Source organism: Colius striatus, chromosome 1 (assembly GCF_028858725.1).
Source record: "Colius striatus isolate bColStr4 chromosome 1, bColStr4.1.hap1, whole genome shotgun sequence".
Taxonomy (NCBI): Eukaryota; Metazoa; Chordata; class Aves; order Coliiformes; family Coliidae; genus Colius; species Colius striatus.
The window spans coordinates 89,022,746-89,036,986 of record NC_084759.1 but is presented as its reverse complement, the minus strand read 5'-3'; the positions used below and the strand labels follow the sequence as shown (position 1 = coordinate 89,036,986).

At 39.6% G+C, this 14,241-nt stretch overlaps 1 protein-coding gene across 3 annotated transcripts in view; it reads left to right on the top strand.

Annotated features, from left to right (window-relative positions):
- Nucleotides 1-14,241, top strand: part of LOC104558680 (amine oxidase [flavin-containing] B) — a 53,613-nt gene that overhangs the window by 28,898 nt on the left and 10,474 nt on the right. For all 3 annotated transcript variants that reach the window (XR_009819098.1, XM_062000313.1, XM_062000300.1), the window contains 7 exons: nucleotides 3,533-3,637; nucleotides 4,357-4,448; nucleotides 6,716-6,857; nucleotides 8,085-8,234; nucleotides 8,883-9,042; nucleotides 10,582-10,678; nucleotides 11,574-11,627. Coding sequence is in view for 2 of the 3 variants with exons in the window: in XM_062000300.1 (XP_061856284.1) it covers nucleotides 3,533-3,637; nucleotides 4,357-4,448; nucleotides 6,716-6,857; nucleotides 8,085-8,234; nucleotides 8,883-9,042; nucleotides 10,582-10,678; nucleotides 11,574-11,627 (800 nt within the window). In the remaining variant the exon portion in view is untranslated. The remainder of the gene's footprint in view (nucleotides 1-3,532; nucleotides 3,638-4,356; nucleotides 4,449-6,715; nucleotides 6,858-8,084; nucleotides 8,235-8,882; nucleotides 9,043-10,581; nucleotides 10,679-11,573; nucleotides 11,628-14,241) is intronic.

Sequence of the window (14,241 nt, the reverse complement as noted above, 5' to 3'; positions counted from 1 at the left end):
TTCCAGCCATTCTGCTCCGAGGCTGTAGCATTGTCTGAGGTTGTTGTGGCCAAAGTCCAGGACCTGGCACTTGGCCTTGTAACCCTCATACAATTGGCCTCAGTCCATCTATCCAGTCTGTCTAGGTCCCCCTGAAGAACCTTCCTGCCCTCAAGAAGATCACCAGTCCCATCTAACTTGGTGTTATCAGCAAACTTACTGAGGTTGCATTTGATGCCTTCAGCCAGATCATTGATAAAGATGTTAAACAAAACAGGTCCTAGCACAGAGCCGTGGGGAACACCACTGGTGACTGGCCACCAGTTATATTTATTTCCATTCACCACGACTCTCTGGGCCGAGCCATCTGGACAGTTTTCTACTAAATGGAGAGTATGTCCATCCAAGACGTGGGCAGCCAATTTCTGCAGGAGGATGCTGTGGGAGACTGTATCAAAGGCTTTATTAAAGTCCAGGTAGACCACATCCACAGCCTGTAGGAAATAAGCATCAGCCGTAATAAGCAAATTCCTCAATAAGGAAATAAGCATCAGACTTGGGAGGTCTTGAAAGTAACTTTCACTGGGGACTCCCTAACTTTAATGATTGCTTTTATTTTTCCAGGTTGAAGTTTGTTCTTAAGCTTTATGAGTCTTGTCACCCCAGATTCCTGCAGAAGAGGCATACCCAAGATTTCCCTTTCAGCAGTTCAAATGCAGTGAAATAGAACACTAAAACAAAGATACGTTTTGTGTCTCTCTTAGCCGCATGCTCATGACGAAGCACCACGGGGAATTCATTTGACTTGAGTTAACTCAGAGGGGATAACTCAGGATTGCTTCTGGCAGAGCAAGAAGCTCAGAACAGAATAATTGGAATAAACCATTCTGATCGTGTCCTGGTTTTCTTGAACACAGCAGTATATTTCTTTCAAAAATTTAAATATGGGAAATGCTAGGTACTTAAAACCAAACTGATAACACTCTGTCTGTACCCGGTGTTTACACTAGTGAAGGATGGCTCTAATGTTTGAAGCAGGGCTGGTAAAACTGACATCCTGTTGACAAAGAAATTGTGGAATTTTAATGTGCTTAAAAAGGCTAAAAGGTAACTACCAACATGGCTCAGATGTTACTAGCTGGGACAGGAAGGTACTCAGTCTGACAGCTTTTGCTCTTCTTTCATTGCCCTTTGGCAACAGTGTGAAGGTGTGCCCCAGTTCAAATTGACTTCATGTTAAGGGATTCCAAATGTCCATGACGGGACCAAATGCTTCTGATAAAACAAACTCATTGCGTTCATTCCCATCTACAGGGATTTCTTTTTTTCTGATTCAAATTTAATCTATTTTCATGTGGTTGAGCACAAGAGCTGTAGAAATGCACTTTTATTCCATGCTGAATGAGAAATAAACAAAAGCCCCAACCATCCATTTTCTGTACTGTTTGTGAACATATGATGTAGTGTCCATTAAATGGGAAATGATAGGGTTTCAACCTTGGTGCCTCTGGCTCATGAAGTGACTGGACATCTACTTTGACTGTGACAAAACTGATTAATTTTTTTGAAGTGGTATTTTGGCATTTTACAAACCATAATCTCTCCTCAGAAGCACTACAAAGTAAAATTATTGTTTTGCAGCTACTTCTTCATATGTCCGTGTACCAAAGAACTAAATAATTTCCTCCCACACTTCCCAACTTTTATTGCCTTGGTGTTTTTGACAAGGATTCCATTAGAGTCTTGCATCTGTACAAAGATTAGGTAAAAAAAGAATTTCTGCCTCACTTTTTCTAACTTGATTGGGTTTTATAAACTAGTTTATACTTATTCTTAGGTTTGATTTTTGGCTTTACTGCCTTCCAAGTATCTTTCTCTTTGAACTACGAGTCCTCAAAGTTATTAGCCAGCATGTTTCAAGTTTATATCTTATTTTGTTATTTCCAGCAAAGTTTTGTGTCTTCCAGGATCCCTTTGTACCCTTCTATAGTCTCTTCTGGTGCTTGCAAACACTTGCAGGTTTGAATAATGTGCTTTCTATCCCTTCTTTCATGTTATTGATAAAGAAGCCAAATCAAGCCTGACACTTTTTTGTGTAAGTGGTCTTTGGATACTTCTCATCAAGAAGACACAGTGGTGGTGGTGTTACTTGCTTCTAAATGTTAAATCTTGTTGCAATATTTCATTTAAAGCCAGTGTAACTATTTTTTTTTGTGATGGATTGGTGTGACACTGCATGAAATATCTAGTAAAAGTTAGTACTTATACCAGTTGACATTCATGCTGGGGCTTTGTCAGCTTAAATACATAATTTAATATAAATTTTGAAAAATTATCTGTGGCACACAATATGACTTTTATTGTTTATTCATTTTATGGAGTCCAGAATGCATTGTAAAAAAAAATAAAAATGAGTAACTGCATAATGCTGACAAGCATTTCTTTGTGAACTTTTAAAGCTGTTACATTGTCATTCATATAGGAATGACATGGGAAATCCCTCATAAATAAAACAGCTGTACAAATTACCTGTCATTTTCACCTCTTAATTTAGCTAGGCTTTCTGAGTATCTGTTAGTGGAGATGCAGATGTATTAAATCGTAACTATTAAACATATGGTGATGTAATTAGGACATTGGTATTGACCATACTCTCACTCTCAGGAAATTACAGCCAGAGCTGTTGAATTGGGAGATAGAGTTGTCTTTAGTAAATGCTACATTTTGTGTGAGGCTGGGGATTTTTAGGTTAGGCGAAACCATTTTTTCCAGGTAAGGTCTCTGAGCTATGATTTTAGTGTATAGTAAAGCTCATTACGGCTGCTTTTGTCTGATTTTGAAAGAAAAAGATGCCACTAAATACAACTAACAGTTCAGTCTTTTTATGGACATTTAGGAGGAATTAATGTAACATATGTTTGTCTTTTTCAGTATAAATTAGGCAGTTTTTCATTTCAGTTGAGCAGTGCTGTTCCATTTTTTCTGGTCTGATCTTGGTGACTGTACTGCAGGGTGTTTAGTTGTGTTGCTCAGAAGCACCCAATATAATTAAAACTCTGAAGATACAAGACAACATCAGTTCTGCACACAACTGACTTCATTAAACTGTGTGTCAAATTCATGCAGAACAAGAGTCACAGGATGATTGAGGCTGGACAGGACCTCTGGAAATCCTCTTGTCTAACCCCTCTGCTCAAGCAGGGCCACCTAGAGAAAGTTGCCCAGGACTGTGACCAGGCTGCTTTCGACTATCTCCAAGGATGGAGACTGCAACCTTCCTGGGCAGCCTGTGCCAGTTCTCGGTCATCCTCACAGTGAAAAAGTGTTTCCTGGTACTCAGAAGGAGTCTCCTATGTTTCAGTTTGTGCTCACTGCCTCTTGTTCTGCATGCACACACAGGCACGATCTGTCAGAAGCTGACACACATATTGATTACATTCATGCTTTCTTCCAGTGAACACTGAACCATTTGGTGCAGCTTCCTGCACACAGAAGCCATGATTGTGGTTGTATCTATTTTTTACTATGTTTTTGTTTGTTTTTTGTCTCATAGGGTAAGTCTTACCCCTTTAAAGGTACATTCCCTCCTATGTGGAATCCGCTGGCATACCTGGACTACAACAATCTGTGGAGGACCATGGATGAAATGGGAAAGGAGGTATGGTATGAGGAACAGCTCAACTTTGTCTTCATGAGTGAAGCAGGGACTAGGATACAGAGAGGCAAAGCTGCTCTAGCTTGAACAAACCTGGTGCTGGCAAGAGCAGCATTGTGCCATGCATTTTGATATGCACTGATGGTTGGAGCACATGTGTAAGTGGCATCCTGGCAGGCCCTTCTGAGGGTTGGGCTGATGAGGCTGTCTGCAGTCATACCTTTTTTTTTCTGGATACAGGAACATTGGGGTTTAGGCATATTTAGCACTTTGCCTGATGATTGGGAAAGTAATATATTAAGAGTCTTGCAGACTCTTAAATGTATGCCCTTCTCCACTCTCAAATTCAACTTGTCCGTTTTAGTTTGTTACCAGTAGTTTATGTTTTCTGTTGACTGAGCTATAAGACTTTGAGAAGAGTTACCATTATTTGTGTGGATGAATGAGACAGACACAGAATAACTCAGAGACATTCCCCAGCACTTCTAGACAAAGTTATTACTTCTAAGATTATTTCTATTCAACAATCTAAAGAAGAATAGTCTTAAAACAAGCAAACAAAGAACGAAAAACCTAAAAGTATCCTCTGGTAAGTTCACTGTATTACTTGCCAGGAATTTGCAGGCTGAATTACTGTGGAAAGATGAGATTGTTTGTGTTTGTTGTCTCTTTCTTATGCTACTCAGCCATTTGCTGATGAATGTTTCTGTATGTTTCCTTAGATTCCTAGTGAAGCCCCGTGGAAAGCTCCACATGCAGAAGAATGGGACAAAATGACGATGCAAGATCTCATAGATAAAATTTGCTGGACAAAGTAAGACATGCTTTAATGTGAAATATAATAGCTTATAGTTACATACCTTAGAGAACAAAACAAGTGTTACTGCTTTGCAAATAGGTATAAGTACCACTAGAATACAGTCTTTTTAAAGAAATTAGATGAGGAAGTCTAGCAATAATGGACCACAACACCTGCCAGTGCACACAGTACTTCTCCATAACTTTTTACACTAAAAGAAGAAAGGAAAATGTATTTGGAGAAGGCTGCTTCTGAAGAGATGGGTAGTACCTTCATCTGTTATGTGCATTTTTGCTTTCTTTACTCTGTGTTTAACCTTTAAGAGAGAAATGCTCTGGCTACAAGAAGTATTTGAGTCAAACTTTTGATGGAACAACATACCTACATTTTTTCTGTGCTGGACCAACTGATTTTACCAAAGTGTTAGAAAAATAGCATTTGTCTTGAAACAGTAATAAATCACTAACACACATCATTCTGTTGTTTCTCTACTGCACCACGTAGCAAAACCAAAAATGCTTCCTGTTTTTATGTGTACACCAAAAGGAATATTTCTTTACTTGCCATTCAACAGCAGCTTGATTTGTTTTCTTCACACTCAAGTAGGAAAAAACCCAACATTGATTCTGCCTTGCTGTAGAGGAGATTGATTTCTACAGCAGCCTCTTCAGAACTGCTAAGCACCTGACGTGATGTAGCTGCTGTGAGCCTGCATGAGCTTGGTGCAGAAATGTGCTAGCACCCACTCTCAAGCTGACACTGTCATTGATAGGAGCAATTTTACAGCTTCAGCCGACCTCTAGAGAGCAATATATATAATTTTTAGCAGACAATAGACTGTTGTCCAAAAACTTTTAATCTTCTGATTGTTCTGCTTTAACAAACATGACAATTGTGCAAAAGCATATAGAAAGCTTTTCTTATTTGTATCACTATCCATATTCAGGAAAGCCAAATGGAAAAGTATGCTGGTGGTTCTGCTGACCATCTAAGTTGCTAAGGAACTATACAAATCAGCAAAATGCCATGCATCAGCAGTCAATATCCAGTAGCTCACATGACTGCAGTCATATTTTTTTCAAACCCTGATGGAATAAGATTTGACGTTTTACCTGAATATTGGCATAGCTGTCAGCCTCCTTTAATTCCAAGATGCTTTTCAGATTTTATATGTGCATCTCGGCTTGGTTTTGCCCAGTTCAAGGTTTAGTTAACATGCCGTAGGAAGTTCCCACTCTGGAAAGTAATGATCCAGAAAGGTAATCGCTGCTGTTTCTTCTCATCTAACAGACTGCACAGCTTTGGTTTTGGCTAGAGTCACATGCTAGAAATACCCTGACTGCTCTTGGTTGAAATTATGTTGCCATTTCTAGGTAGAACATGGGGAGAAACTGGGGAACTGAAACCTTGAAAAGCAGTGGGAGAGGGCAGAAGAAACTAGGAGAATTTAACCACCATCTGTTTCTTCTGCTTATAAAATATTAATATATACACAATAATTCTTCCATTAGACAAAATGTTTTCAAAGTTTATTATATTTTACAGTATGTGTTTATACAGACAAAAATTGATAAATATTTTCTATGTTGGTTTTGTCTGTCAAGAATAAAGCCAGAACACAGCCCTATTTCAAAAAGTGGATCAGCTTTTTACTTCAGAAGATGCCTTTTTTCTATGTAGATCTAAAGGTGTTTGAAATAGTATGCTTGAGTAACACTTGTAGCATTTTTTTTGAAAGTTCAAAGACAGAAAAAATAAAGAAGCAGCCAAAAGTGGATTCTATACTGGCCTTGGAAGTTATTGATTGCTTAATGCCTGACCTATGAAATGCCTATAGAATCTTAATCCCTATCAATCATTCAGCAGGTGCAAACAGAGCTACAGATCTTGTATATAGCCTAGAAACTGTGGGAGGACATGGTGATTTTGAAGTCCAGTGAAGACAGAAAGACTCGTTTCCCTCACTTCTGAGTCTAGAACAACAACCTAACTTTGCATTAGTAGCATAAAGTGACATAAGCTTTCATGGGCTTCTGTGTCTTGTGGAGCCCTAATTTGGCTGGAACACAGCAGTGCTTGTTTAAATTTTTTTTGTTTTTTTAAGGATTACTTTAAAAATGTTGTATAAAAGGTATTGTTTTCCTCCTTCAACTGAAATAAAGGAATCCTTTGCCTACAGTGAAAGGGGAGGTCCCCAGAGACAGTCTCTCCCCTACTAAAGAACAAGCCCGTCACCCTTCTTCAATTTTTAAATTAACTCACTTCCTTGTCCTTTGTTGCAGTGCTGCCAAGAGTTTTGCAACTCTGTTTGTGAATGTGGATGTCACTTCTGAGCCCCACGAGGTCTCTGCCCTTTGGTTTTTGTGGTATGTGAAGCAGTGTGGGGGGACAACAAGGATATTTTCAACATCCAACGGAGGACAGGTACTGTCAGCCATCACCTCTGCAGCTTGTGACAGGCCCTGTCTTAACTTCATTCTTTTGCTTGTTTATTTCAGTTCAGAGAGCCAAATCATCCATGACTTTGAGACAGTAGCAAGTTGATAACTAGTTCTATTCATTTACATGTTAGTCTGACTTTTGCAAAACGAGTGCTGAAGGCATCAGCGCAGGGATCAATAGATTTGAGTGTCTTCCTGACTCTGACTTCTTTTTGGGCTCTGGTTAGGACACATACTTTGCTTATCCATGTTGAAAAAAGAAAGTTTTACTTATGCTTATTTCTGTCATGAGGCTGAGACACACCTTACCACTTCAGAAGTGCTTAATGGAGGTGACAGTGCTACCTAAATGAGCGTGTAGAGCACTCAAAGTTAATACAGAAAAATGTAGCCCAGAGCTGGTTTCCTAATGATACAAGCTTCCAAGGATTAAAACTGTTACGATTTTCAAATCATCCTGAATAAGATGAACACTCCTGCTGAAATATGATATTGCTCTGAAATGTTTGAAATGTGGTACACTAGTGCTGCTGATGCATTTCGAGAAGGTAGAGACCCTGTTAACTGTCTTCCACTTGAGAAATGTATTAGAAATGCATTAGTTGCATTAGAAATACTTGTATTTTTAGAAAAGCAAATAAATAAATAATAACAAAAATGTAAATGCATTAAAACATGTAAAAATGTATACACATGTATAGTTAAGCAGTAATTACAGATAATTTAACAGTGTTACTTGAATTCTGTATTCCATTAGAGATGAGTTAATTTAGTTTAGATTATATATCGCAGGAGGCGTCTTTGGTGTGAGCTTCTTATACCTTGTTATTTATTATGAGGATCAATGTTCCTACTTCTGGTACACAGACATCTACAGGGATAAGAATGAGCTCAGAGAAAGTTTCGAAAGTTTAGGCGCTTTTCAGAGCTCTTGCTGATTCACATAGATCTGTGGAGTACCTTTGGAGACTGACCACATGAGAGGTTACTGATACTTGTAGTTTTGGCTGGTGGTCAAATAGGAAAAGTATTTGAGGAGTTCACTGAAAAAGAAAGTAACGTGGATACATTTTCCAGGTGAGACTGTCAAACTTCCCAAAAATGTTTCAATACTAATGGGATTCTAAGCAAAATGTTTGTCATAGTAGACACTTCTCAAGCACCGTTCTGTGGAGTTTGCTTTGCCAAGTTGTTGTTTTCTGTGTTTCAGGAGAGGAAGTTTGTTGGGGGCACTAGCCAGATCAGTGAGAAAATAATGGAGCGCCTGGGAGGCCGGGTGAAGCTGAGGAAACCAGTCATCCGCATCGACCAGTCGGGTGAAAGTGTCATAGTGGAAACCTTAGATCATGAATTATATGAGGTAGTGAAACCTCAAACATTTAAGCAACCATTTGTGCTGGGATCACTAAGAAAGCTTTAGGTTTTCTTTTTTGACTTCTCCAAATTATTACCAAAGTATAACAGAGATTTAAATGACTACGCCAGAAAGTTACACTTCCTGATTGTCCCAAAGTAATAGCAATGGCACAGCTTTAAAGTGGTGCCTGAAAAGCAGATTACATATTCAAACTTTTCCTTTGCTAGCATCTCTTCTTTGTGTTCAGTTACCTTCTGAATTAAAGAATAATTATAAGGTGAACACAAAAATGCAGCTTGGTAGCAAACTTTCTGTGAAAAACATCGCAGGCTTTGCAGCCAAGTTGTAACAGAGCAGTCCAGATGGAAGGGAGACCAGTGAACTTTTGTAACATAGGGCCTTTTTTCCATGCTGGGGAAAGAGCAGCTGACCCATCATTTGAACAGATGGCTTTTTATATAATGCTTATTTGTTGTTCAACAAGCACGATTTTATGAGGGTTCAGCTTTGCAATTCTTATGCTAAATGCCAGAATTACTTCAGAAGATACACCCTGCAGCCTCCCCAGATGTCTGCCAGGATCATTAAAGCAATATACTTGGGATGAAGTAGTGGAGAATGTATTTGGCTTACATGTAATTTCTTTTCCAGGGTAAATATGTGATCAGTGCCATTCCCCCAGCTCTTTGTTTGAAGATTCATTTCAACCCACCTTTGCCCCCAATGAGAAACCAGCTCATCAACCGAATCCCCATGGGCTCAGTCATCAAGTGCATTGTATACTATAAGGAAACTTTCTGGAGGAAAAAGGGTATTACATTTTAATTGGAAGGAATAGTAATGACAGAGGGAAGAGGGTACATGTGAGGGAGTAGACTTTGTGTTTAGAGGATGCTGGACTTCAGAAGGATTCTTCACACCCTTATATGCCATTTTTGCCTTCATTGGTTTGAGAAACTTGAGAGACCTTTTGGGAAGAGAGGGTGGATGGGGGAATAAAAAGGAGGTAGGCACGAAGGGAGAACTTGTGCCTGTTGCTTATTGCCTGGGTTCTTCTTTATTGTTCTTTCTTTTTCTGTCAGCGGCACCTGGGTATGAGATGAGTCTCTCCCACTTGTACAGTAATGTAAAGGTACAAATGATGTGTGATGGTAAGAGGTTTTATCCCATCAGCTATCAGCCTGCAAAACTTCTGCCTTCTGGATACGTTGGGCAGAGTTAATTGAAGGTGTCTTCACACATAGATGAGATGCTGAGGGACGTGGTTTAGTGGTGGACTTAGGAGTGTGAGATTAGTAATTGGACATGAAGATCCTAAAAGTCTTTTCCAAACAAAATGATTCTATGATTGATAGACATCCCCAGCTGGGCTGGTCATCTTGGACTCCCTTAACCTACTGAATACTTCCATCATAATTCCTCAACTCACTGTCTTTGATAACTTACTGAATCTAAGGCAAACTGCACCCATTCCTCATCACTACTTATTACAATGAGTTGACATCTGTGCTTGTCTATGAATGTCATCCACCCTTCATCTTTGTGGATGATTTTGAGAGTTCTGGATCTTGGCATATTCTGGCTGTTAGGTTTAGGATTGGTTGGCAAGAAGTGGCTCCCATTTCCCGATAGAACCCATAGTTTGCGTACTGTGCTCTGCTAACACTGTTGTTCTTCTTTTAAGAACAATTAATTTTCTTCAGTGCTTCTTTTAAGAATATTTGTGTTTCCAAAACAATGTATGAATATCTCTTCCTGTGTCTAACATAAATGTTTTATATGGAAACAACCATGGTAGAGGTACTTGAACATCTTCAGTATCTGAGAGCAGCGTCTTTCTGTGCAATTAATAATTAAATAATTACTTCGCCAACCATGTTGCAGAATAATTCAGTTTTCTCTCATGTATTCAACAACAGGAGATTCCTTTATTGACTTTCAGTTTCATAGATGCTTTTAAAGGATTATTAATTGTCAGCACATGTCAGATGTAACTTTCACCTTTAGGGAGGGTCTAGCGCTTCTTTGACTCAAAGCAGCACTACACTACACTGCCTAGCAAAGGATCTGTGTGCTAATCTTTGTCACTTTATGAGGGTTTTCTGTTCTCCTTTCCTTTATATTAATATATTCCTATTCTATTAGAATCATAGAATCAGAGAATGTTAGAAATTGAGAGGGACCTCTGGATGTCATCTAGTCCCATGCCTTGCTCAAAGCAGAGTGAATTTAGACCAAGTTGTTTAGGGCTTTTTCCAGTCAAGTTCTGAGTATTTTTTAGCTTCTTGGATGCTTGTTTTTGCACTTGTATATATAGATCCTAAGTTTTTTTCCACCTTGTGCTTAACAGGATATTGTGGTACCATGATCATTGAAGATGAAGATGCTGCAGTTGATTTAACACTTGATGATACTAAGCCTGATGGCAGCTTTCCTGCCATAATAGGGTAAGAGACAAAAGAAAGTACCTAGTTAATGCCTTTATATTGTGTCTCAGAGGCACCAATTGAAACAGAAAACCTGCTACATTCGAAGGGAAATATTTTTAAATAGTTAAAGGGTTGGGTTTCTCAATGTGTGTTAAAATATGTTTTCTTTTAAAAAAATGTTCTCTCTATGATTTAGTTGCTAATTTTAAAAAAAAAAAAAGAAATTATGGTTTTCTTCTTTGTCTCTCAGTGTCTTTTGTCTTTTTGTGTGGCAAAGTACTAAACTGGAGAAGAGAAAAGGAAAGACAAGAAAAAAGGGAGTGATTGCAGAAATAGTTTTCTGCAAATATTTTGCCTCCCCTAGATCTTCCAGTTCTTTAAATGAAAATTTGTTTTCAAGAATTAGATTTTTTTTCTTTTCTTCTGTTTTGGGTTTGTTGGGTTTTTTTTTTAATATGTTGTTTGGGTTTTTTTTTTTGAACCAGACAGAAAGTATGATCAGTTTAATAAAGTTGCTTAATTTCTGATTCAATCCCGGGCTTCACCTCCAGTTGTTATATGTCCACACCCACTGCTGTACGAAATTGGGAAGCGTTTTGGGAAACAATTGGAAAATGAATTGGAATATTCATTGGAAATGAATATTTCCCACTTGAGAAAATTGGGAAATATTGGGATACAGCTGATACAAGTACTCCAGCCTGAATCTCAGAGTACTTACTTCCACAGTGGATCCTGCAAGTAGCAGACAGAGCATGTAACATCATGCAAAGAGGTGAAATGGATATTTTGGATAGAGAGTCAAAAGCTGGTAGTATGAATCACAGCATGCCATCATGAAGTATTGTCATTTTACATAATGGAGTAAATGTAGTAATGTGATGGGAGTAAGTTGTTTTTGATCTTCCTATAGCTTCATTCTCGCTCGGAAGTGTAGAAGACTAACAGGTCTCACGAAAGAAGAAAGGTAAGTACAAACACTGGAGATCTACATGGAATCTGGGTCAAAATTGTGTTATAAGTGACCAGAGCAGAGCAAACTGCCTCAATTTGAAAGAAGCTATCTGTAGCCTTGTGAGAGTAGGCAGACATATCACTTTAAGGAAGAGGATATCTTGCTTGGTTTTGGATGAAAGCCCCACCGAATCCCCACAGACTGGCAGCAGATGTGGTGACTAGTCCCTGCCCCTTGGAAAATCTCTGTTCCTGGTTCGCACTTTCCAGCAGGGCTGCTCTGTTTATGTGACTCTAGCAAAAGAACTGCTTTAAGCTGCTGAGTATGAAAGTAGTGCAGATATTCTACTGCCTTCGCTGAAAGGGGTCCAGGACTACTCTCATCCTCCCCCACTGCTACCCCTCTGGCTTTCCACAAGTGCACTGAGCTCTTCGAAAGCTTATCAGAAGGGGCAAGTTCGGCCACTCTGCTTGAGTTTGTTCTAATCATCCTGGGGGATCCTTAAATTTTCTGTAACTTAGTGGAACCTTGAGGCTTCTGTAGCTGCCAGGAACGAGACTCAGCATCACAAAAGGGTCAAAAAGCTGCTTCCAGCTCCCGAATCCCAGTTATGGGGAAAACAAAATGCCCTTCAGGCACAGATGAAGATCTTTTTTACCATCTTGAAACAAATACTCTGCATTGGGTAGTGCTCTGGTTTATTGCTAAAATAGAATTTACAAAGTAATGAGTTTTCTCCATCACACTGATTCACAGTATCTGATCAAACTAAAACTACAAATAGAGTGTGGATATGAGGAGAGTCTTATTTTGACATAGAGAAAATGCATTTGTTTTTAAAGATTGCCACAAGGAATACTTGTGTCCAAGTAAGCCTTTTTATAGTAATAGCTAGCCTAGAGAAGATGTAGTCATCTCAGATTATCTTTGCAGGTCCAGTGGTTGGTGGATAATGGGTCTAAATGGGGCTGTTAATGTCCCAGTCTTTTCGAATGACAGCCTGGTACCACAGAGCCCTTATAATTTTGGCAAGAATGAACAAGGCAGCCTTTTCCTCAGCACTCAGACTTTGAGATGGTTTCCCAGCAGGTGACTGACGATAAAAGTGTAGGTATGCTGAAATCCAGTGTGCCCAGCATTTTAAGCCATCACAAACACCAAATGGTGTCTTACGCTATGTGTCAATATACCGCATACAACTGAGCATTTGCAGTGTTTGAGAACAGCTTCTCTGTCTGTGAAAGGGAGGGCTGTCTTGGCTGTTGTCAAGGCACCATGAAGGAAAGGTTGCTTTCCCCTGGGCTTTGAAAGCATTAGCACAATTATCTGACTGCTGCTGCCTACGGCTGAGTTTTAAACAAAAGGATTTTGAGCTCTTCTCCTTAGAGGAATAAACCTTAGCCTAGGAAGGGCTTTTCTTTGGTAAAGAAGGGATCTGAAATATGCTGGGTTGGTGCCTGATAGTTGTACCCTGCTGTGGGGGTATGTCTCTGGCTGTCCTGGACACAGCCAGCCAAGGCAGGAGCCCGCTGAGCTGCACTGCAACTCCTCTGCAGCACACGAGGACAAGTCTCCTTCCACTGGAAATCAGGGTCCAGGAGAAGACAGAGCACGAACCTGGACCATCTCCCAGCGTACACTCAGGGTACAACCAGTTTGTGTTTAGAGAGGGGTTATGGTGTTTTCAGGGAAGGATTTCTTCTGAGGACAAGCTTCTTGTTGCTCTCTACAGAGGATGCATCTCACCTATCAGCACAAGCTGAGCGCTCTCTTTTTCACATTGATGACAGGGTAAGATTTTTGCTAATTGTTGGATATGAAGAGTAGGATGTAGAGATTGTGGCAGCTATCCTAATTCATGGCTGGGAGCAGCGGTTGTAGGAGGGAATGGAAACCATTTTACAGCATAAACCAGCTTGAAGGGAGTAAAACTCACTGTTGCCTTCCAGATGCTCTTCCCAGGCCAGGAGCCAATGAGTAATTACAGTGGTTAGATCGTGCCCTACCCTGCACAGCTGTGCAATGAAGGTGAAGGCGTCACACACTGCTGTGGAATAAGAGACCAGGGAACAGAGCTGAGTGTCTACATGTGTACCTCTCCCACACTGAGCACAGTGTAACTCTCAGCAGGACCCTACCTAGGCAGCTCCAGGCATAACATTTCTCTTATTTAGTGCTAGTGACAATTTCACAGCTGAGTCCAAAGCAGAGAAATGGGGATTTTACTCACTTCATATTCCATATGTTCCATGCTAGCATTAACCATAAATAAGGATTTATTTAAACTGTCCTAGGACAAAAAGTACAGATGTTGCAGAGAGATCAGTGCATCTGCAAGAATTGCTCTTTTTAAAGAGAATGTCTTCAGTGATAGATTATTGTTGGTACAATTCAGTGTTTTATAAACTGCTTTTCTATGGTTTTTTTTTCCCTGTCAAAGAATACCTTGTTATTGATGACTAATTCCTTCCAACATTGAAACTTCTTAAGAGACTGATAATTCCTTTGGCCTGAAGCAAATTTTTGTTTTTGCATGGCTACTTTAAACTAACTTTGTCTGTATTTGCAGTGTAGTTAGCAAACAGAAGTGAACTTGAGCCTCTTTAGAGCCTTGCAGTTGACCATA